Source organism: Loxodonta africana, chromosome 3 (assembly GCF_030014295.1).
Source record: "Loxodonta africana isolate mLoxAfr1 chromosome 3, mLoxAfr1.hap2, whole genome shotgun sequence".
Lineage (NCBI taxonomy): Eukaryota > Metazoa > Chordata > Mammalia > Proboscidea > Elephantidae > Loxodonta > Loxodonta africana.
Window position 1 is genome coordinate 157,701,374 of NC_087344.1, and position 25,642 is coordinate 157,727,015.

A 25,642-nucleotide genomic window follows, 5' to 3' on the forward strand; every position below is an offset into this window, starting at 1 on the left:
TTCAAATGTTTCATGAAAACTCCCTGATCTTAAATAAACTTCCTCTTTGCTGATGTCCTCATAACATGTTGTCTACCCGTGCCTTCTATATTTAAAAAAAAAAAACCGTTGCCATCGAGTCAATTCCAACTCATAGTGGCCCTATAGGACAGAGCAGAACTGCCCCACAGGGTTTCCAAGAAGCACCTGGTAGATTCGAACTGTTGACCTTTTTGGTTATCAGCCATAGCTCTAAACCACTACACTAGCAACATTTCCACTCTCTACATTATAACATTAGTATCTGGGTACCTGCCGTACATGTCATTCCATTGAATACAATACCTAGCCCTGGCTGGTTCTTTGAGAATGAGGACTATGTCTTATTCACCCAAAAAACCTACAGTACCTTGCTTGTTGTGTTGTTGCTAGGTGCCATCAAATTGATCCCAACTCATAGTGATTCCATGTGACAGAGCAGAACTGCCCCCATTGGGTTTTCTAGGCTGTAATCTTTATGGAAGTAGACTGCCAGGTCTTTCTCCCGTGGAACTACTGGGTGGATCTGAACCAACAACCTTCTGGTTAGCAGCCAAGTACTTAAGCATCGCACCACCACAGATCTTAATACCTTCCTTATGGGTGTGGGAAAAAAATTAAAAGCCATCCTTTACTGACTGTATGACAGTACGATATCAGGAATATTAGAGGTTTTTGTTGTTGTTTTTTAATAAACTGGTAGTAATCTAGAGTTACTGAGCTAAGAAAAATTAATTCCAAATTCAACTGTATTTCTACTTTGATACACTTCCTCACTCAGCCTGGGGATTGGGGAAAAAATCTTCTTTACCTTAATGCTCACTTTCATCTAACATGAACCATTCATTAGGACTGATTACGCATGCTGGAGTTAGTTTCATACTTTATACATTGGTTTAGACCTAAAATGTTGTTTTAGATACTTATGTAGGTCATAAAACAATGACTGGTGTGAAAATGAATGTTGAAAATTATATCATTTAATGTAAATGAATCAGCAGTAAAGTTCATTAAGCTTCTTTAAGGTGCACTGTTTTCTTACAAGTTGTTAAGTTACACTTTCCCTCCCCGTGGCAGAGTTTGTTAGGTTGAAGATGTCTGACAGTTTGGTTTTGTGTGTGTGCGTGTGTGTTTTACGTGTCTTTTAAAAAAATAAGCCTTCAATTTTAGAATAATTTTAGATTTACAGAAAAATTGCAAAGGGACTACAGATAGCTCCCATGTAGCCCACATCCAGTTTTCCCTATTAGAACATCTTACATTAGTATGAAACATCTGTCACAATTAATGAATCAATACTGATACATTATTAACTAAAGTCCACTATTTTATTCCGATTTCCTTAATTTTTACCTAATGTCCCTTTTCTGTTACAGGATCCCATATAGAATACCACATTACATTTAGCAGTCATGTCTCCTTAGGCAGCTCTAGACTGTGTGAGTTTCTCAGACTTCCCTTGACTGTTTTGAGTTGTTAGGTGCCATTGAATTGGTTCCAACTCATCGTGACCCTACATATAACAGAACAAAACACTACCTGGTGTAGAATGCTCCTTAATAGGAATTTGTCTGATGTTTTTCTCAGGATTAGGCTGGGGTTATGGGTACTGAGTGTCACTTGCATCACATCATATCAAGGGTACATGCTATCAACATGACTTACCATCACTGTTGATGTTAACTTTGATTGCTTGGCTGAGGTAGTATGCGTCAGGTTTCTCTACTGTAAAGGTACTCTTCTTCCCCCTCTCCTTACAGTTCTGATTATTAATAGACATTTACAACTGTTGTTTCTCATTTTGAGTCATACCATATCAGCAAATGAAGGTCCAGAAAGCTTTACTCCATCCATGTCCTTAAGGTTGTCTCTACTCTTGAGGAAGCGGCTCCTCGCCAGTTTTAAGTGCCTTCCAATTTGAATGGCTCATCTTCCAGCACCACATGGGACAATGTTCTGCTGTTATCCATTCACTAATTTCATTCACTAATTTTTGAAAGGAGATCGTCAGACCTTTTTCCTAGTCTGTCCTAGTCTGGAAGCTCTGCTGAAACCTGTCCTCTATGGGTGACCCTACTGGTATTGGAGATACCAGTGAAGAACTTCCAGCATTACAGCAACACACAAGCCACCACAGTAAGAAAAAGTGACAGTTGGATGGTGGACAATGAAAAAGGAAGACTGAAGAAGAATTGATGCCTTTGAATTATGGTGTTAGCAAAGAATACTGAATATACTACAGACTGCCAGAAGACCAAACAAATCTGTCTTGGAAGAAGTACAGCCAGAATGCTTCTTAGAAGCAGGGATGGTGAGACTTCGTCTTACATACTTTGGACATGTTATCAGGAAGGATCGTCCCTAGAGACAGACATCGCGCTTAGTATAAGTAAGAGGGTCAGTGGAAAAGAGAGACCCTCAATGAGATGGACTGACAGAGTGGCTGCATCAATGGACTTAAACATAGCAATAACTGAGAGAATGGCACAGGACTGGGCAGCGTTTCATTCTGTTATACGTAAGGTCACTATGAGTCAGAGCCGATTCGGTGGTACGTAACAACATTTCATCCTGTACTGTTTGGAAGGAAGTCACTACGCACAGCCCACATTTAAGGAGTGGAGAGTTATGTTCCATCTCCTTAAAGGCAAGTCTCTATATAAAGCATTTGGGATTCTTCTGTACAAGAGGTATTACTATTCTCCTTATTCATTCATTCATTCACACCAGCAGAAACTCATGCACACTTATTTTATAGTTTGGGCTATAATCCAACACTATTTTACTTACTTTGCTGCTCAAGTTGTTCCAGCTTTGGCCATTGGGAGCTCTTTAACTTGGTTTCTGTGTCCCTTTGATGTGCCCTCAACCCAATTATTCTAAGTGTTTTTGAGCACTTTCTTACTTTCTGGCACTATAAGATGTTCTAGGTTCATTCTGTACATTCCCTGTCCCAGCCCTAGGATCCATCCTTTCTCCAAGGAGACCAGATTTTTTTAATTGAAGAATAGTATTAGAAGCCAAGATCTGGGTGCCTGATGTGTTGTTCACTGCCACTGAATTGTTGTGTTGCTTCTAGGCCCTCATTTCTGACAGTTTTTCATATTGGTTTTTTTTTTTGGTTGATTATATTCCATGTAGATCATTGTTATATACATAGTCGTATCTATGTGAATGACATCATTTTCACTACTGTAAAATAAACTGCCTCTAAATTTAATTACGTAGTTTGGATAAAATTAGCAAAATCAGAAAGCCTTAAATACAAAAAGACGGATACTTCTATTTTCTTAATTACTCCAAGCACTTCAGTGGTTTTTGGATCTGACATGTGTATTAGGGTCACACTTGCAAGGTGAATACTTGTTCTCTCCCTGAACAATTCTGAATCTTTTTAGAAACTCAAACAACCAGTGTATCATCAACATATTTTTCTTTGCAGTGGAGGTGGGACTAAAGAATATCAATCACAATAGACATATTTGATTAACCCATCAGGGGAAATAATTATTTTATTCTTTCTCAAATTACAGCATTTCAAATAGTAAAACAAATAAAAATCTCACTACCTTAGTTACTACAAAGGCCTGAAATTTGTTTAAATAATATACTTAAAATTAAAATCAGTTTATCATATGTGATCTAAGAAATCCATCTGTGGGCAGTATTAATCAACCAATATTATCCAAATTTATTGTTGTCAGTATCTCATTGAAGAGTAATGTTTCATTTAAAAGACACATTCATATTTATTTAAATATTTACTTAAAAGAAACTTCCATAGTGAGATGATCAGAATGATGAAGTAAGCGAAAATCATAAAATCCTGCTACAAGACAATAAATTTTAGAACTAAAAATGCCTGGCCTGGAAATAGAAAGATTAAGGGATATGGTGGCTGACTTAAAAAAAAAAAAAAGGCAAGACTGGTATGTACAGATGGATTATTATCTGTTCTGACTGGGTCTGGAATGAAGAACCATTTCAAGTGGAGGTTACAAGGAAATGTATTTTTAGTCAGAATAAGGGAGAATTTCATAATGATTAAAGCTGCTCAAAACTAGAAATGGATTACCTCATGAAATATAATTTTTTATCAACAAAAATATTTAAGCACATGACTACCTGCCAGGGAAACTCTAGAGCAGATTCCTAAAGGGTAGAAGAAGGCCAGTCTAAACGAATACCTAGCAACAAGTATGTTAAGAAAATCTTTGCCCTCTTTATAGCTACATTATTCAGTCACTCCCCAGTACTTACTGAATGCTGCCTACGTGCAGTGTGTTCAAGGTGCTGCATATACATCACTGTATATACAAGCATCCCTGTCCCATGCATTCTGGTGTGGGAGAGGGAGAGAAAATAAACATAATAAATAATTAAACAGTATAAGATGATGATAAGTGCTATGGGAAAAACTAACAAAGGGTAAAGAAGATTTGAAAAGTTGAGGCAGAGCTGGTAACTTTAAACAACGTGCTCAGAGTAGGTCTCACTGAAATGAAACATTAAGCAAAGACTTGAAACGAAAGAGGGAGACAGTTATGTAGCTATCTGGTAGACAATCATTCCAAGCAGAACACATAGCTAGTACGAAGGTCCTGAGGCAGGAGTGTGCCTAGCATACGAAAGGAACAGTCGAGGGAAAAGTAGAGTAACCAGATAAATTCAACAGATAACAAAGGGCCAAATCTATAGGACCTCAGTATAATACAGTAAGGATTTTGGCTTTTACTCTGATACAGGAAGCCACTGGAAACATTGAGAAGAGAAGTTACATAACGTGAAACATTTTAGAAGGGTCACTAGCTGTTGTGAAAAAGACACGCTGTAGGGGAGCAAGGGTAAAAGCAAAGAGACCAGTTAGGGGACTACTACAATAATCCAGGTGAAAGGTAATGGTGGCTCAGATCAGGGTGATAGTTATGGAAATAGAAGTTGTCAGTTTCTGTACATACGTTGAAGAGAGAACCAACAGGATTTCCTGACAGATTAGGTGTGGGATGTGCGAAGAAAAGAGGAGTCAAAGATGACCAAACTCTGGCCTAAGCACAACTGCAAAGATGTTGTTGCCATTAACTGAGATGGAGAAAAAATACCAATGAAATAGGCTAAAGGGAGAAGATACGGAGTTTGGCTTTAGGATATGTTACATTTCAAATGATTATTACACATACGAGTAGAGATGTTGGGTAGACACCAGGTACAGGTTCAGAGGATAGATCTGGCCTGGAGATACATATTTGAGAATCATGAAAGTGATGAGATTACCCAGGAAGTGAACGCACATACAGAAGAAAAGAAGTGCAAGGGCACTCCAACATCGAGAGGCTGGGGACAAAAGAAAGACCAGTAAAGGAGACTGAGAAGCAGCAACAGTAAGACAGGAGGACAACCAAGAAAGTGGAGTATCTTGGAAGCCCAGGGAAAAATGTATTTCTAGGAGGAAGGAGTGATCAACTGTGTCAAATTTTGTTGACTGGCGAAGATGAAGAGTGAGAGCAAACCCCGCACTTAACAAAACGGAGGTAGCTGAAGCTCTGTTCTTGAAAAGCAAGACAAAATAAAAGCATGTTTTTTGTGTGTGGTATTTTAGTAATTATCTTGAAATGTGTTTATTTTGGAAAGGTGTAACAATTATATTACCCAAAAATAATTTGAAAATTTTATTTAAAAATTTCAGACTACTTCAAAATTCCTGCAAAGCTGGTCCTCTCTAAAAATTTTAAGCCAGAAAGACAACTCTTCACAGAGGCAGAAAGAAATGGTTTTTACTTTAAAGTCTTAATACCAATTTTTGTCTCTGGGGACTAAGCAACTGTATTTTTTATATCAACAAAATATACAGAATATGGATTACTAATTCAAATAATTTTTAAAACCTTACTAATTAAACATACAAATAAAACATGCTACACATACAGCAAGAAACCCTGGTGGCGCAGTGGTTAAGTGCCACAGCTGCTAACCAAAGGGTCGGCAGTTCAAATCCACCAGGCAGTCCTTGTTAACTCTATGGGGCAGTTCTACTCTGTCCTATAGGGTCACTATGAGTCGGAATCGACTCAACGGCACTGGGTTTGTTTTTTTTGGGGATACATACAGCAGAAGATGTAAATGGGCTCATGGATGCATACTCATCTGAATATCACAATGTACTTGTTTTGTAGTAAGTAGGGAATTGAAAAAAATCCAGCTTTTTAAGTCTATGACTACATAAATACATATTCATAACATGCTATCATCCACCCATAAACACATACACAATCACACACACACTCTCAGAACCCTAGACCCATCTTTCTTGAAAAACAATAATAATACAAAAATTACCCTACTACGTGGAAGACATTTTTTAATTGTGCTTTAAGTGAAAGTTTACAAATCAAGTCAGTCTCTCATACAAAAACTTACATACACCTTGCTATGTAACCTTAGCTGCTCTCTTGACCCTGAATTCCTCGTGTGTATTCAACCAGCTTCTGTCCCCCTCAGCCTTCACATCTCCCCTCCAGACAGGAGCTGCCCACATAGGCTCATGTGTCTACTTGAGCCAAGAAGCTCACTCCTCATCACTATCATTTTCTGTCTTATACTCCAGTCCAATCCCTGTCTGAAGAGCTGGCTTCAGGAATGGTTCCAGTCCTGGGCTGACAGAGGGTCCGGTGGCCATGACCTCTGGGGTGCCTCCAGCCTCAGTCAGACCATTATGTCTGGTCTTTTTTTATTAGAATTTAAGTTCTGCATCTCACTGTTCTCCTGCTCCATAGAGGATTCTCTGATGTGTTCCCTGTCAGGGCAGTCATCGGTGGTAACCGGGCACCATCTAGTTCTTCCAATGTCAGGCTGATGGAGTCTCTGGTTTATGTGGCTCATATTTACCTTGTGTCTTTGGTGTTCTTCATTCTCCTTTGCTCCAAGTGGGTTGAGACCAATTGATGCAGCTTAGATAGCTGCTTGTTAGTATTTAATACCCCAGCCACCACTTACCAAAGTGAGATGCAGAATGTTTTCTTAATAGATTTTATTATTGCAGTTGACCTAGATGTCCCCTGAAACCATGGTCTCCAGACCCCTGTCCTGTGGCAGGCATTTTTATAAGTGCTTTATATACATTATAAGCCTCAAAACTATCATATAAGTAGTATAATGCTTTCCTTTTTGCAAATAAAGTAAATAGCGGTTATACAACATGCCTAAAGACTGCATAAGTAAGAAAGGAAGGATTCAAACCTAGATGATCTATTTCCATTCAATGCTCTATGCCACTCCATATACTGCCTCTTTATTTTCCATCCTCTTTCATCTTCAGTCTCAATTTTTATTTTGAAGAAATACACAATGACCAAAATTAAAAATTCAATGTAATTGTTTGATAGCAGATAAAAAGACCAGAACATAGAATCATTCAATAGGGTGATAAATCAGAAAAAATTGTATAGAACAGGGAGACAAAAAGCATGAAAATAAACAGAAGAGGGTAGGACACCAGGGGAAAGAACTGGAAAATCTAACGCATTGTTGCTAGGTGCCATCGAGTCAGTTCTGACTCATGCTGAATTGGAATTCCAGTGAAAGTAAGGAGAGAGAATGAAGCAAAGGCAAAATTTGAAGATATAATGGCCAAGAGGGGCCCTGGTGGCGCACTGGTTAAGCGTTTACCTGCTAACCAAAAGGTCAGCAGCTTGAATCCACCAGCTCTTTCCTGGAAGCCCTGGGGGAGCAGTTCTACTCTGTCCTATAGGGTTGCTCTGAGTTGGAATCAACTCAACTACAATGGGTTTGGTTTAATGGCCAAGAATTTTCCAAAACTGAGGAAAAATAGCAATGCACAATTCAAAAAGACTAATAAACCTCACAGTAAAAATACAGAAGGCCAAAGAAAAATATTAAGAACAGAAAAAAGGGTTTACCTTAATAAGAGTTACTGTTAGATCAACAGAGCCCACTTCTCAGCAACAATGGAACCCAGAAAACAGTCCCATGGTATCTCCAATGTGCTGAAACTAAATAACTGAGGACCTCAAATTCCATGCCCAGCAACAATAACCATCAGGAACATGGGCAAAATAAAGACATTTTTAGACAAACAAAAGCAGAGATTTTGTCACCAGCAGATCCATACTACATGAAATTTTAAAAGATGTACTTCCTCAAGCAAATAGAATGTGATCCCTGAGGGAAAGTCAGAGATGCAGAAGGAAGGAAAGACAAAAGAAGTGGTAAAATATGTGGGTGACGGTAAGTGAACATCAACTGTATAAGGTTATTAATAATGTCTATTAGGGTAAAAAAGTTAAATTAAAAAAACATACAACAAAACATATAATCAAGAGAAGGTAGATGGAGATTTAAAGTTATAAGAGTCTTATCCTATACAATAGGAGAATAAATGTTTTTATGACCTTTAGACTTAGGTAAGTATGCGAACTGTGCTGTCTACAAAAACAACGAAAAGAAGAAAAACACTTCCAAACCAGTAGAGGATGAAAATAATGATAATAAATTTTTAATCTGATAAAAACTTAAGAAAACCAAAAGAGGTGGGATTAATAGTAGAAAGCTCAAAATAAAGTGAGACAAGATTTAAACCTAAATATATCAAAATAATTAGAGTACATGTAAACTGACAATATGTTCCAATTAGGAGACAATGATGTTTGATCTCATTTCTTTAAAAAATCCAATTATGTGCAGTTTATAGAAGGCATACAGATTCAAAATCATTGATTAAAAAAACGAGAACAGGCAGTCCTTTGGATGGCCCAAACAGCTATAGTTAGTCCCTGCCCCATCCCCCTCGCATCTTTGGGCTTCAGAACAAACCACTGCACCTCTCCCTCCGAAGTCAGAATTTGAATGGTTTATCTAAATATGCAGCAGGACTGAACAGATACAATTCCGGGCTGGTGCCCACATGTCCAACTACCCTCCTCTTTGGGTAATCAGGCAAGGAAATTTGTACTGTGTTCTGTGCAGTGAAACACCCAACCCTGGAGTATAAAACCGGGTGGGGGAAGGTCCTCTGGGCCCTTTGCCCATGGTGCAAAACGAGGGTGCACACGTGAAAGTTTTCCATCACCTGCCTGGACAGCTTTTAATCTGGGGGGACCACTATTCACTGAACTTTCCTGGTTGTATGTTGTCTATCGTCTGAAATTAAAATAAATTTCACTATTGCCAACATCATGTACGTGTCTCATAGGTATGGCCTGATCAGGCTAAATGGACATAACAACCACAGAGTGGTTGTTGCAACTAGGGGAACTTCTCATTCCAGTGTTCTGGTAGTCAGCTGGGATCCAGAAACAGCCTTTAAGGCAACCTGCATGTGCAATGCAACAAATATAGAAAGAAATATACCATTCAAAAACTAATTAAAATTAAGCCATTGAACCTATATTAATATCAGGAAGAGTAAGACAAATGGTACTATCATAGATAACGATAAAGGGTTTAAACCTCCAAAAAGATTAAGTAATCTTACGTATGTATGCACTTAGTAACATAACCACAAAAATATAAAGCAAAAATTGGGATAAATGACAGGAGAAACAGAGAAGTCAACTATCACGTATAGGGGAGTCTAACATACCACTGTCATTAACTGACAGCAAAAGCAGACCAAAAAAACATTAGCAAGGACATATAAGAGTCGAACAACACACTTAATAAATCTGACCTTAAGAGACATATGTAGAATAGTAGATCCAAAAACTACAAAAAACACAATCTTTTCAAGCACTGGAGAAACAGTTATAAAAATAGGTTAAATACTGAGCCATAAAGCAAGTCTCAATAAATTTCAAAGAATTAAAATCCTATCGATTGTTCTTTGATCGTGATCCAATTAGGCAGGAAACGAGTATTTCGAAAAGTGAAAATCTCTAAAAGTTTGGAATTTAAACAATATTCTTCAGATTAGCCTACGGATTAAAAGAAATTACAATGGAAAACGCAATATTGTAAAGTGAATGATAATAAAAATACTACATTATCAAAATTTGTGAGATGTAATTTTAATTACAGTAGTAGAGGAAAATACACAGCTTTAAATGTGTGTACTAGAAAAGAAGGAAGTATGAAAATAAATGAACACTCACCTCAACAAGTTAGAAAACAAACAGCCCAATAAACCAAATGAATGTAGAAGGAAAACAAAAGGAGTAGAATATAACATGTAACAGAGGATCAACAAAGCCAAAAGTTAGTGTAATAAAGGGTTGTTGTTTTTGTTAGCTGCTGTCGAGTCAGCCTCGACACATAGCAATGCCATGTGTTATAAACTAGAACTGCCCCACACAGTTTTCAAGGCTGTAATCTTTATAGGAACAGATTGCCAGGTCTTTCTCCTGCAGAGCTGCTGGATGAGTTCAAATTGCCAACCTTTCAGTTAGTGGCTGAGTGTTCAACTACTGTGCAGCCAGGACTCCTACAGAAAATTCACTGGATGGCCTTAAGAATAGATTAGAGACAACATAGGAGAGAGTATGTAAACACGAAGATCGATCAATGGAAATTATGCAATCTGAAGAGCAGAGAAAAAAGACTGAAAAATAAGAGCAAGACCTTCAGAGACCTGTGGAAGTGTAATAAAACCAGTAATAAACATTCTAAAATACCAGTAACTGGTATCCCAGAAGGACAGGAAAGAAAGAATGGGGCAGACAAAATAATTGAAAAAATAACGGCCAAAATTTTCCCGTTATATTTAGTAAAAGACGTGGAAGTGTAATAAAACCAGTAATAAACGTTCTAAAATACCAGTAACTGGTATCCCAGAAGGACAGGAAAGAAAGAATAGGGCAGACAAAATAATTGAAAAAATAACGGCCAAAATTTTCCCTTATATTTAGTAAAAGACATAAATATACAGATTCAACACGCTCAGCAAAGCCCAAACAGGATACATAAAACAACAGCACACCTAGGTGCTTCTTGGTCAAACTGCTGAAAACCAAAAACAAAGAGAAAATCTTAAAAGCATTGAGAGGAAAAAAAGACATTATATATAGAACAACAATGAATCAAATTCTGACTTCTTATAAGAAACAACAGAGACTAGACAGAGTGGAACGTTTTTAATTGTAGAAAGAAAAAACCACCAACCCAGAATTACATACAGACTGAAAATATTCTTTAAGAATGAATATAAAGCAAAAACTTTTTCAGACAAAGAAAAACTAAGAATTCATCACTATAGAGGAGCACAATAAGAAATGCTAACCTAAGTTCTTCAGGTTGAGGTGGTATCAGGTTAAAATTCAGATCTTCGAAAAAGAGTGAAGAACACTGAAAATATTAAACACCTGAGTAAATATTAGACTATTACTTCCCTCTTAATTTTTCTGAAATACACAAGACTGTTAAACCAACCATTTTAACAATGTATTTCAAGATTTATAGTATATTAGATATAATTCACTTGACAATTATAGCATGTAAAGGATGGGAGGGAAGGCTGAACAGACGGATATGGTTGCAATATTTCTGTACTTTACATGAAAAAACCCACTGCCGTCAAGTCAATTCCAACTTATAAGCAACCCTATAGGACAGAGCAGAACTGCCCATTGGGTTTCTAAGGCTGTAATCTTCATGGATGCAGACTGCCACATCTCTCTCCTGTGGAATGGCTGGTGGGTTCAAACCACTGACCTTTCAGTTAACAGCCAAGCGCTTAATCACTGTGCTACCAAGGCTCCTTAACACTTTACATGAAGTGGTACAGTATTAACTTTCAGTTGACTATGAAATTATATATAGTGTGACTCCTACAGCATCACTAAAAAATAAATTTAAAAGCCCCAAAATAACAACAACAAAAAAAAACAGAGATTTAGATAAAAAGGCAATACATAAAGTAGGAAAAGAGAAACAAAAAAAACAGAAGGAATTTAAATCAAACTGTATCAATAATTGCATCAATTCCAATTAAAAGGCAAATATTGTCATACAGGATAACAAAAGCAATATGCAACTAGATGCTGTCTCCCAAAGAAGAGGGCTTACAATTATAATGACACAGAGAGGCTAAAAGTAAACGAGTTTAAATATACACACACATACACACCACACACACACCACACACACACATATAATGCAAACAATAAGCATAAAAAGGGTAGAGTGGCTACATTAACAGTTGATAAAACAACTTCAAGACAAAAATATTACCACAGATGAAGGGCACATCATAACGATAAAAGAGTCAAAGCATCAGAAAGACCTATCATAAACTTACCTAACAATAAAGCTTCAAAATACATGAAGCAAAAAACTGACAGAAATAGACAACTGTACAATCATAGTTCAGATATTTTAACACCAGTCTCAGCAACTCATAAAATAATCACACCAAAAACAAACAAAAATCAGGAAAGATGATCTGAACACCACCATTAACCACCTTAACGTAACTATTATTAATAGAATACTATACCCAACAACTGCAGAACAAGCATTCTTTTCAAGTGTATTTACCATCAAAGATCGTATGCTGGGCCATAAACAAGTTACAATAAATTTAAGTTTTGAAATTATGCAAAGTATTTTCTCTGATCACAATAAATTTAAATTAGAAATCAAAACAATGAGATATCTAACCAACTCACAAATATTTGGAAAATGAACAACACTCTTCTAAATAACTGATGCATCAAAGAAATTCTAACAGAAATCAGAAAATATCTTGGACTGAACGATAATGAAAAAGAAAACATATCAAAATGTCTGAGATGCAGCTGAAGCAAGATTAGACAGAATTTATAGCTTTCAATACTTCTACTGGGAAAAAAGAGAAAGGCTAAAATCAAAGATCTGTGATTCAAATTTAAGAAGCCTGGAAAAAAGCAAAGTAATTCCAAGTACAGAGAAAGAAATAATAAAAATAAGGCAGAAATCAATGAAACAGAAAACAGACCAAAAAAAGTTAAAATTGTTACAAACACAAAAGACGGTTCTTTGAAAATATTTTAAAAAATTATAAATACCTAGTTAAACTGATTTTAAGAAGAGAGAGAACACAAATTACCAACATCAGAACTAAAGGAGGGGTTATATTACTACAGATCGTAGAAACATGAAAGGCATAAGAAAGTTATATGAACAAATTTACACCGACGAATTTGATAACTTTGATAAAATCAATGAATCCCTTAAAAAATACAGTTTACCAAAACTGAAACAAAATGAAATTGAAAATTTGAATAGCACTATAGAAACCCTGGTGGCATAGTAGTTAAGTGCTAAGGTTGCTAACCAAAAGGTCAGCAGTTCGAATCCACCAGGCATTCCTCGGAAACTCTATGGGGCAGCTCTACTCTGTCCTGTAGGGTCTCTAAGAGTCGGAATCAACTCGACAGCAACGGGTTTGGTTTTTTGGTTACGTATATTAGAAAAATTGAATTTATTATCAAAAGCCTTCACACAAAGAAAATTTCAAGCTCAGACAGTTTAATGCATGCATCTAGCCAGCATTTACGGAGGAAGTAATACCAATGTTACAAACATTCTTTCCGAAAATAAAGGAAAAGAGAATACTTCCTACTTCATTTTAAAGAAGCCAGATAACTTTAATACCAAAACCTGACAAAGACACTACAAAAGAAAATTTCAGACCAAAATCCCTCATGAACATAGTTGTAAAAGTATGTAACAAAGTAATAACCCAGTAAAAAGTATGTAATAAAATAATAGGAAATCAAATTCAGCAGCACATAAAGAGGGCAATGCGTTGTGGCCAAGGAATATCCTAGGAATTGAAAGTTGGTTTAACATTTAAACTCCAGCATGAAGTTTATATACCATAATAGCAGAATAAAGAAGAAAAGCCTTATGATCACCTCCAGAGATGAAGAAAAAGTATCTAGCAACATTCAACATCCATTCATAATAAAAACGCTCAGCAAAATAGGAAGAGAAGGGAACTCCCTCAAACTGATAAAGGCATTTTATGAAAAATCTCCATTAACATCACACTTGGTGAAGTTTTTTTAAAGCAATATTATAAAGATCTTTTATTGAAATCTAGAAGACTATAAAACAATAGGGGGAGATCATTTGTTTAACCAAGACTGTAAACCCAAAAGTTATAAAAGACATTTGGATAAACATTTAAAACTTCTGAATGACCAAAATACTATAAATAAAAATAGCAGACAAATAGTAGAGCAGGGAGAGAAGAGGTGATTCTATAATCTACAAAGTACTCTTACAAACTAACTGGAAAAAGACAAGCAACCCAAGCAAAACTTAAAAAAAAAAAAAAAAACCTATTGTTGCTGAGCAGATTCCAACTCATTGCAACCCTATACAAAATAGGAGAACTGCCCCATAGGTTTTCCAAAGAGCGCCTGGCAGATTTGAACTGCCGACTTTTTGGTTAGCAGCCGTAGCTCTTAACCACTGTGCCACCAGGGTTTCCAAGCAAAGCTTAGGAATAGATAATTCACAAAAAGCAAATCTAAATGTCCAACAAATTTATAGAAAAGTTGCTCAAATTCACTAGTAGGAAAAAAATTAAGACAACAATGAGTAGTGCCTTATGGGTACCAATCTGCCAAAATTTCGAAAAAACTTCTATCTGCAGGCATTTAGGTACTCTCACACATTGCTGGTGCAAATGTCATGTACTACAGACTTTTTGGAGAATATTTTGGAGTATCTGTTAAATTTAAAAACACATATACCCATTGATCCAGCAATTCCACAGTAGGAATTTATTCTACAAAACTAAAACGACATACGCCCTTTGACCAGCAATCCCATTCTAAATAATCATTTCCAAAGAAATAAAATCCCCACTACACAAGGGCATATGTAAAGGTATACTGTTGTAGCAATGTTTAAAGAGGCAAAATAATGGAAACAAATCAATACCACTGATATGGTATAACTAACCCTTGTCCCAGTTATGCAGTTATTATAAAGACTGATTTAGATTTTTATCAAATAGCCTGGAAGAATACTTCTATGAGTCTTTGTAAGAGTATTTTTCTCAAGGATAAACGAGAGCAGAAAAACAACCATCTAAACAAACAAACAAAATGAGCCCCACCCTGTAGGTATGTTTGTATTTCTGTGTGCTGGATCCTATCATGGAAAGAGAAAAACATCAAAGGACAATGCTCTATTGTTAACATGAGTTGGCTTTCAAGCAGCAGGATTGGAGGAAGGCCTGTGTGGGGGAACAGGCAGATGCAAGCCTAAGCCAACTAAAAAAAAAAGAAGTAATTACACTTATGTCAACTTAAGTAAAATTATGTATTGGTATGGGTATATACAAAGTATATACAAAAAAGCTAAATGAAGATTAAATTTATAAAATGCTCAGGACATGGTCCCTGAAAACCTTTCTACTTTAATCTCAATCAAAATTTGAAGTTTTGCAACATAAACTTGATTTTTCAGTTTTTTTCCTCTATTTAGACAAAACAAACAAAAATGTCCTCCAGTCTTTCTTCATATCAGAATTAAGATTTAATTATTCTATAAGAAGATAATATGACTCTTACGATGATAGTAAAGGAAACATCAGAAAATCTGTCATGAAACTAAGGAAAAAGAACAGGTATGTGAACATCACTTGGCCATATCCATCTGCGGAGGCTGTTCTGAAACTCCAGCTGGCTTTTTCTCTCACATGAAGGTAATTTACATTACATCCAGTACACGAAATAAGAGAATAGTAAAGTCAGGTTTAAGGTTCAGTAATAAATGCTGACTTCTCAATGTAAACACAAACTCCATAAAGTTGTCTGTTAGAAAGAAATAACTAAAATAGATTAGTTTATTTCAAGTAATCACAGAATCATGTCTCCAAAACAAAAAAAACACTCCTAACTTTTATTCAAAAGGCAGGTGCAAGGACAGCAAGAGTCACATTTTCAGGTACTTTCCAAGTACCCACACTGAAATGAATAATAAACTTTATTTTAAGAAGAAATGAGCAGCAACAATTTCAGCCAGCATAAATTATTTAAATGTAAGTTAAAATGTGTTGACATTATTCAAATTTTAATTGTGTATCTCTGAATGATTTCTAAAGTTGTCCAAAGAAAACATTTAATCCATTTCTAAGTGAAAAGTGTTTTCTATTAGAATGAAACAGATTGCAAAGAATCATGTTTTAAAAAAGTTCACTTTGAACTTCAATAGCATAGGTACTATAACACTCTATAGTCAACATCATGAATTGTGCCTGCCTTTATCACTAATAAGATTTTCAGCAATAGAAAGTCCTGATTTTTAGACATATTGTTTTCCATTTTGACACAGAGAGATCAGCAGGTGGTGTTAAAGAATAAAAAAGGGAGGAAAAGTACTCTGAACCCATTATAGCACTACACGGAAATGAATACGCAAATAAAAGAGACATTTTATAACCATACGGGTAAGCAAGTGAAATCTAGACTTAGAGAAACAAGTGACAGAAATTGGAATGAAGCTAAGAAAGGTGAACTGTTTCAAAGTAAGGACACCTTTTAAAAAATCAGAAAATATTTTAAAGAAAACATGCTTTTGCTTATATGCAGAAAAAATAATTCGTCTTAAAAAGTGTGTGTGGAGAGAACTAGAAAATTCTAGGGATAAAAAGCTCAAGAATCTAATTCTTCCAGCACAGATACACACACAAAACGCAGTTTACCTTTTCAGATTGACCATTGCCCAGGGAATCCCAGTAGGTGTGTTAAAAGCAGGAAGGAGTTTCTCAGCCAATTGCACTGCTTTGATCTTGAATATCTAGGTAAAAACATAAATATTCGTAATTATAGCCATCAGTAAGCATATGCTCATCTCTCATGGATACATATCACAATGCACTCAGTTAAAAAAAAAAAAGACATCATCTCTTTCGCATCAGGAGCATACAGCAATCAGAGCATTTGTAAACTGGATACTTTGTACCCAAGATACAAAGGCCTGAAACTACAATTTAACTGAAAGTGAAGAACATGGTTTGGTGTTGACACTATATTTTCGCCTGGCAAAAAACCTAAAACATTAGGCCACCAAATTTTCAGCCAAGGAATACGAGCTTAGTTCAAATATTAAGACAAAAGAAAGAGATGTAATCCAACTCAGACAAATGGCCTTGGATTACTGAAACCATGCTTATGTCTAAACATTTTCCATCAAGATTTAACAAGCATTATAAAAAGGAAAGAAAATGTAGACTGTTCATATTCCAAGTTTACCTTCAGACATACAAATGCTTTGTGCCTCTCTGCCCCATTTGCTGCTTTTTTGGTATCCCAAACAATAAATTGCCTAAATATCAGTGGCCTCTAAACTCTTTAAACCAGGTACTATTATCAAGATATATATAGTAAAATTTTTAATATTTTCTTAGCATTTTCCCATAGATAGGCTTGTGTACCCCACTTTGAAGACCACTGAATTAGAGGCTCTGAACTGAGACTGGGTCATAACGCTTGATTAGAAGCAGCAGCACATTCACCAATCTACCTCAGGTCTATCCCCTCTCAGGCTGATTAAAAATTGCTTGGTTATTTAAGGTCTCATCTTTTCATTAAAGCCGAATGTTTTTGATAAAACATTATTAAAGCCTTTAAATAATAACATGTAGTTGAACAGACCAAAGGTCTGAATTGTGAAAATATTAAACAAAGCATGACGACATTATTGTGGTAGAATATATTAGAGAAGAATAGGTGCAAGTAGACAAAAAAAAGAATGACGTTAAAATGTTCTGCAAGGTAACTTCAATATGGTAAGAACCACTCAGCAGACCTTTTAATTACATACACGCATATATTCACAATTTACCATTTCCTTTAATACTTACCTTAATATAAAATCTCAAATAAAAACATAATAATTTAAAGTCAACATCTGAATAATTTTCTCTTATTCAACTCATTAATTCAGAAACGCGAATGTGAATTCATTTCTCTTAGCATTAATATTTACATGTTAATAAAGACAGGTTACATTTTATAGTAAACAGTATCACTTCTATTTACCATGAGAACAAAGGAACTAAGTTTTCATCTAAGAACTAGTATTGTTATTGTTAGTTGCCTTCAAGTCCATTCTGACTCATGCAACTCCATGGGTCCAGAGTAAAACTGCTCCCCAGAGTTTTAAGGCTGTGGCCTCTGGAAAGCAGATCAGCAGGCCTGTCTTCCGAGAGACCTCTTAGTGGGTTCCAGCTGCCAACATTTCAGCTAGCAGTTGAGTGCTTTGTTATCTATTTGCTAATCATTTATTTTTGTATCACATCTTTTCTAAGTATGAAACTAATATTAAAAATGGTAAAATGATTTATAAATATAAATTTTTTCACAATAGAAAGCAGTCTCATTTCGCTTATAGAAGTAATCAATAACATATTGTCTAATTTTCAACTAACTACCCTGTGTCATTAATTACAGTTAACATATATAGTAACCAATTCTAATGGACACTCCAAAGAGAAAACACCTAAGGCACTGAGAAACTCTTCTTATAGTTACTTAATTTATTCAAAAATATACAAACTCTTTAATGATAAATACATTGTAGCATTAAATTCTCTGTTTTCAGAATCACATTTTGGTAGACAAGAGCGAAAACTCCAACATATTTTAGTACACAGTACCAGCAGCTAATTTAAAATAGGTTTTAGTACACAATGCAGACAGGTAAGACAAAATACACAAGGTATCAAAGAGTATACAGTAAAAAAAAAAAAAAAGTCTCTTTCAATTCTGTCCCTCAACCATCTACAATGCAATCGGCCATCAGTTTCTTGAATATCTAGTAAATAATGCATGCTGATCAGTTTCATAGTTCCTAATCTCATTTCCTGGCCTCCCATACACACACTTTGTCTCTCTCTCCCTCATGTACAGTATCATACACTCTATTCTGAACATTCTTCTTTCACTTAATCGTATCTTAGAGATCTTTCCAAATCAGCACACAAAGGGCTGCAGAATTACTTCTTATATGAATATACCATAATTTATTTAATCAGTTCCCTAAACTGATGGACATTTAAATTTGTTTCCAAACTACGTTGTTATTGTTAGTTGCCATCTACTTGGCTTCCAACTCAGGCGACGCCATGCACAATGGAATGAAATACTACCTACGTGAAGTACACTGGCCGGCAAACAAGCCTGGGTTATACAGCTATATAAAATAAATTCAGAACTAGAATTGTTTGATCAATGGGCATATTTATTTGTCATTTTCACAGCTACTGCCAATTTGTCCCTTGACTATATACTCTTCCTCATGGCTCACTCTCTTATCTCCTTCAGGTCTTAACATAAATGTTACTGTCTCGGGTACTCCCTGGACATCCTATTTGAAATAATAAACTCCTTATCCCCTTCCCTGCTTCACTTTTCTCCTTAGCACTTATTACTAACAGTGTATGTATGCATTGTATATGTGGTTACACACATACATTCTCTGAATTTCTATCTTATTTATTGTGTTTCCCCACAGTAGACTGGAAGCTATAGGTGGGCTGGAAGTTTTTGTTTTATTCACTGTTATACTGTCAGTGCTTAAACGAGTGTCTAACATATAGTAGGTGCTCAACAACCGTTGAATGAATCAATTTAATAAGCCAAAGGGCACAGAGATTTATAATAAACAAGGAAATTCTCTCCTCCAGCTTCTATATCACCCCCATCTACCTGAGATATCTGATGTTAACATTCAACAATACTATAGTCTACAAAAATGTTTGGATAATGATGGAAATCATAATGGCAAACATATTTTAATTCATTTAATCCTCACAACAACTCAATGAAATAAGTAATACTATTAGTCACATTTTACAGAATAGGAAAGTGAGATATAAGTAACTTTCCCAAGGTCATACACCTACTAAGTGGTGAGCCTTGGTTTAAACCCAGCCAGTCCAACTCCACAATCCATGTACTTGACAACTTCACTGCTTTGTTGTTGTTAGGTGCCATCAAGCTGGTTCCCATTCATAGCGACCATATGTACAACAGAATGAAACACTATCTGGTCCTACACCATCCTCACTATCACTGCTATGTTTGAACTCATTGTTGAGACCACTGTGTCAATCTACCTCATTGAAAGTCTTCCTCTTTTTCGCTGACCCTCTATTTAACCAAGCATGATGTCCTTCACCAGAGACTGGTCTCTCCTGATAACAAGTCCAAAGTACGTGAAGTGAAGTCTTGCCACACTCCCTTCTAAGGAGCATTCTGGCTGTACTTCTTCCAAGACACATTTGTTCATTCTTCTGCCAGTTCATGGTGTATTTAATATTCTTCACCAACACCACAATTCAAAGGAACCAATTCTTCTTCAGTCTTCCTTACTCATGGTCCAGCTTTGGCATGCATCTGAGGCAACTGAAAATATCATGGCTTGGGTCAGGTGCACCTTAGTTCTCAAGGTGACAATTTGCTTTTTAACACTTTAAAGAGGTCTTCTGCAGCAGATATGCCCAATGCAAAACATCATTTGATTTCTTGACTGCTGCTTCCATGGACATTGATTGAGGATCCAAGTAAGATGAAATCCTTGACAACTTCAATATATAAAATCCAGTGGTGGTTCAGTGGTAGAATTCTTACCTTCCACGTGGAAGGTCAGAGCTCGATTCCCAGCCATTACACCTCATGCACAGCCACCAGCCATCTGTCAGTGGAGGCTTGGGTGTTGCTATAATGCTGAACAGGTTTCCATGAAGCTTTCAGACTGGCAAGCTAGGAAGAAAAGCCTGGCGACCTACTTCCAAAAATTGGCCAATGAAAACCTCACAGATACACAAATGATCATGGGGCTGCTGCAGACCAGGCAGCACTTCATTCTGTTGTGCATGGGGTTGCCATGAGTCAGGGGCCAACTTGACGGCAATTAACAACACCACGTAATCTTAAACCTTCCACTGTTTTGTCTTAATTTTTATAGTTAATAATATTTAATATAGGAAACCCTGGTGGCATAGTGGTTAAGTGTTACAGCTGCTCCCCAAGAGGTCAGCAGTTCGAATCCACCAGGTGCTCCTTGGAAACTCTATGGGGCAGTTCTACTTTGTCCGGTAGGGTCGCTATGAGTCAGAATCAACTCGACGGCAGTGGGTAATATTCAATACAGTCAATAATTCTCAAAATACTTTATTAGTTTATATGCATACCTCTTTATCCTATATCTTACATCCTGTCTCTTGAATGATAGTTTGGCTACTATAAAATTCTAGGTTGGCAATTATATATTTTATCTTCCGACATCAACTGCGCTAAGAACTCTACTGTCAGATGCCATTCTTTTGTTAAGTAATTGGTCCTTTCACTTTGGTAGTTTTTAATATTTCCTGTTTATTCTTGAAATCTTTTTCAAATATTAATTCAAATCTTTTAAAGTACTGGTTCTCTATCATTTATTCCATAAACCTCATCTGGGCCTCCTGAGAAACATTCTTTGAAGCCTCCCAATCTATCTTTTTTTCTTATCTTCTCTCTCTGACTCTCTATGCTTCGATGAATTTTCAGTACTGCCCTCCAAATCATGAATTCTCTCTTTAAGTCTATTTTCATTTCACAAGTCTATAAGACTCTTTTTTAAATGAAAGCTATAGCTTTATTAATTTCATAGAGCATCCCAACTATATTTTGTCAGAATATTCTATAAAATTAATATTATTTAGACTAAAGTCAAGTTCTTGTTGACTCCCTTTATTAGCATTACATTTCTTCATTAGTTGTTTTTTCAATTGTGGTAAAACTACAGATAACAAAACATTTGCCAATTCAACAATCTTTACATGTACAACTCAGTGACACTGATTATGTTCATGTTGTGCAGCCATCACCACTATCCCCTTCCAAATTATTCCACCACCATTAACAGAAAACCAGTGCTCCCTAAGCAATGACTCCCTTTCTCCACTCCCTGATACTCTGGTAACACTAATAAGCTTTGGTCTCTATACATTGCGTACTGTGTATAAGCAATATTTATCCTTTTGTGACTGGCTTATTTCACTGAGGATAATGTTTTCAAGGTTTATTCATGCTGTAGCATCTTCATTAGTTTTTAAATTATAGTTTGCTAGCTCATTTTGAGTGGGAGGTATGTGTATGAATTTTTTTTCTCTGTTAACCCAGTTTTTCAGTAATCTTTACTTCACCCTAAGTAAAACTTGCCTAGCAACAGGCCTTTTAATAGCCTTTAAGGATACCCCTAACGATGGGGATAATGAGAATGATACAGGTCCAGTCATTAACTCAATAGGATGCAGCAATTCACACCTCAGCAAGATATTAGACTGTACCTTTCCCCCACACGCTTGCTAAAGCTGGTTATCAATGTTATTTAATTTCATGAGTAAAGAAAAGTTCATCTTATTGCCTGATTCACATTTCTCTGTATATTATTGCGATTGAACATCTTCGTATGTTTATCAACCACCACATTTCATTTCTGTGAACTATGTGGTCTTGTTATGTGACCATTTTTCCTTTTTTTTCTTTTTTGTTCTATTCAATTTGCAAGAACTCTTCTGTAAGTCGACCCCAGCCTTAGATATTAAAACGGTCTTTTCTTCTATTATACTGAGTGGATGTAAAAGGTCCAGTATTTTTTTTCAGGGATGTATAATCAATCATGATGACAGTACCAATTACTAAATAAACCATAATTTCCCAATACTTTACCATATATGACACTTCAATATAGGATGTGTTCTTTTAAAACTGTACCACTTAAAGTCTCTCAGTTCCAAACTATCACTTTATGTTCTTTTTTGTGATGCTTAGGCTGGGACGCTACAAACCACATTTCTGCTCTGTTAATTGGCTTCTGTTAGGCTCTATCAATAGAAGGCACTCTAGGAAGATTGAGATGCTAAAGGAGAGTGATGGCCCAGATGTCTTTATCCAACACAACTATAAAATCTAAGTCCATAACTGACTTTCTTCCGTAAAGCAGCTGAGGTTAGGGCAGAAGGGGAGGGAAGACTCAGAAGGCTCAGGAGAAGAGCAGCTCTACTCAAGTAAGCAAAGCTTTGCACTTACTTTTGGTTTTCAGGAATTACTTGCTCAGCCTTAACCAACTAACTTCAGCTGTTTTTAATCTACACAAAGCTGTACACCCTAATTGTTGACATCATTTGTCTTAGCTTTGAGGACCCACTGAACTGAGCAGCCATAGCCATAATGCCTTATGGCTGGGGAACCAGGGATTGCTGCCCCTCCTCCTCCCTCCAGAAGTGAGTGAACAATAACCAAGGCACACTCAGGCTGTGTGCTGCAATCCTATCTCTCACTGTGAAGGCTCTAAAAACATTCACTACCAGGTAGGACAGTAAGGGTCCCTTCATCCCCCTTATCATCCACTACATGGGTGAGAGTACTGACTACGGGATTTCAGGGAGTCTTTTCAAATCCATTAACATGACCCTTTTTTCTTCATCATCCCATCACCACAACTGGAAGAAACCATGAAGCATCCAAGGTTTTGTTCTATTCGCAAACTAACAAGTTAGCCTGGCGCAGTCTCATAAATGATAGCAGAAGACACAAGACTACAGACATAACAAGTAGTATAAACCAAAAATAAACCTGGCCTGAAATTCCCTTTTCCAGAGATCTTTATTACTTCACAGTTTTGAGTTATTATCTAGTGTCCTCTATTTCAACCTGAAGGACTTCCGTTAGCATTTCTTGTTAGGCAGGTCTACTGGTAAAAAAACTCCCTCAGCTTTTATGTATCTGGGAGTGTCTCTCTACCCTCACTTTATTTTTAATTATTATTTTTGTATTAACTTTTCCGTACTTTAAGTGAAACTTTACAAATCAAGTCAGTCTCTCATGCAAAAATTTATATACACCTTGCTATATACTCCTAACCGCTCTCCCCACAATGAGACAGCACACTCCTGTCCTCTGCTCTCCATTTTCAAGTCCAATCGGTCAGCTTCTGGCCCCCTCTGCCCTCTCATCTCGCCTCCAGGCAGGAGATGCCAAAATAGTCTTATGTGTCTACTTGATCCATGAAGCTCATCCTTCACCAGTATCATTTTATATCCCATACTCCAGTCCAATCCGTGTCTGAAGAGTTGGCTATGGGAATGGTTCCTGTCTCTGGCTAACTGGTCTGGGGACCATGACCACTGGGGTCCTTCCAGTCTCAGTCAGACCATTAAGTCTGGTCTTATCACGGTAATTTGGGGTCTGCATCCCACTGCTCTCCTGCTCCCTCAGGGATTCTCTGTCATGTTCCCTGTCAGGGCAGTGATCGGTTGTAGCCGGGCACCATCTAGTTCCTCTGGTCTCAGACTGATGGAGTCTCTGGTTTATGTGGTCTTTTCTGTCTCTTGGGCTCATAATTACATTGTATCTTTGGTGTTCTTCATTCTCCTTTGCTTCAAGTGGGTTGAGACCAATTGATGCATCTTAGATGTCCACTTGCTAGCTTTTAAGACCCCAGAAGCCTCTCACCAAAGTGGGATGCAAAATGTTTTCTTAATAGATTTTATTATGCCAATTGACTTAGATGTCCCCTGAAACCATAGTCCCCAAACCCCTGACCCTGTTACGGTGACCTTTGAAGGCATTCAGTCTATTCAGGAAATTTCATAGCTTTTGGTTCAGTCCAGTTGCGCTGACCTCTCCCATACTGTATGTTGTCTTTCCCTTCACCTAAAATTCTAATCTACTATCGAATTAGCGAAAACCCCTCTCCTTTCCTTCCCTCTCTCCCCCCTCTGATAAAAATCAAAGAATATTTTCTTCTCTATTTAAATGATTTCTTTCTCCAGTTCTATAATAGTAGTCTTATATAATATTTGTCCTTTTGTAACTGACTAAATTTACTCAGCATAATGCCTTCCAGATTCCTCCATGTAATAAAATGTTTCACAGATTCATCACTGTTCTTTATCAATGCATAGTATTCCACTGTGTTAATACACCATAATTTCTTTATCCATTCATCCGTTGATGGGCACCTTGGTGGCTTCCATCATTTTGCTATTGTAAACAGTGCTGCAATGAACACAGGTATGCATATATCTGTTCATGTAAAGGCCCTTATTTCTCTAGGATATATTCCAAATAGATTGTTGGATCATATGGTAGTTCTAGTTTTTTAAAGAAATGCCAAATCAATTTCCAATATGGTTGTACCATCTTACATTCCCACCAGCAGTGTACATAAGTGTTCCAGTCTCTCTACAACCTCTCCAACATTTATTATTTTGTGTTTTCTGGATTAATGCCAGCCTTGTCGGAGTGAGATGGAATCTCATTGTAGTTCCAATTTGCATTTCTCCAATGACTAATGATAGTGAGCATTTCCTCATGTGTCTGTTATCTATCTAAATGTCTTCTTTAGTGAAGTGCCTGTTCATATCTTTTGCCCATTTTTTAACTTGGTTATTTGTGTTTTTGTAGTTGAGTTTTTGCAGTATCATGTAGATTTTAGAGATTCGAAATGTCATAGCTAAAAACATTTCCCAGTCTGTAGGTAATCTTTTTTACTCCTTGGTGAAGACTTTGGATGAGCATAGGTGTTTGATTTTTAGGAGCTCCCATTTATCTAGTTTCTCTTCTGCATTGTTAGTAATGTTTTGTATACTGTTTACGTCATGAATTAGGGCTTCCAGCGTTGTCCCTAT

The 25,642-nt window shown here is 36.6% G+C and overlaps 1 protein-coding gene across 1 annotated transcript in view; it reads right to left on the reverse strand.

The window, feature by feature from the left end:
- MAN1A2 (mannosidase alpha class 1A member 2) overlaps positions 1-25,642 on the reverse strand; it is a 236,028-nt gene that overhangs the window by 105,217 nt on the left and 105,169 nt on the right. The window contains exon 6 of the mRNA XM_064282369.1: positions 16,667-16,761. Within this exon, the coding sequence (XP_064138439.1) occupies positions 16,667-16,761 (95 nt within the window). The remainder of the gene's footprint in view (positions 1-16,666; positions 16,762-25,642) is intronic.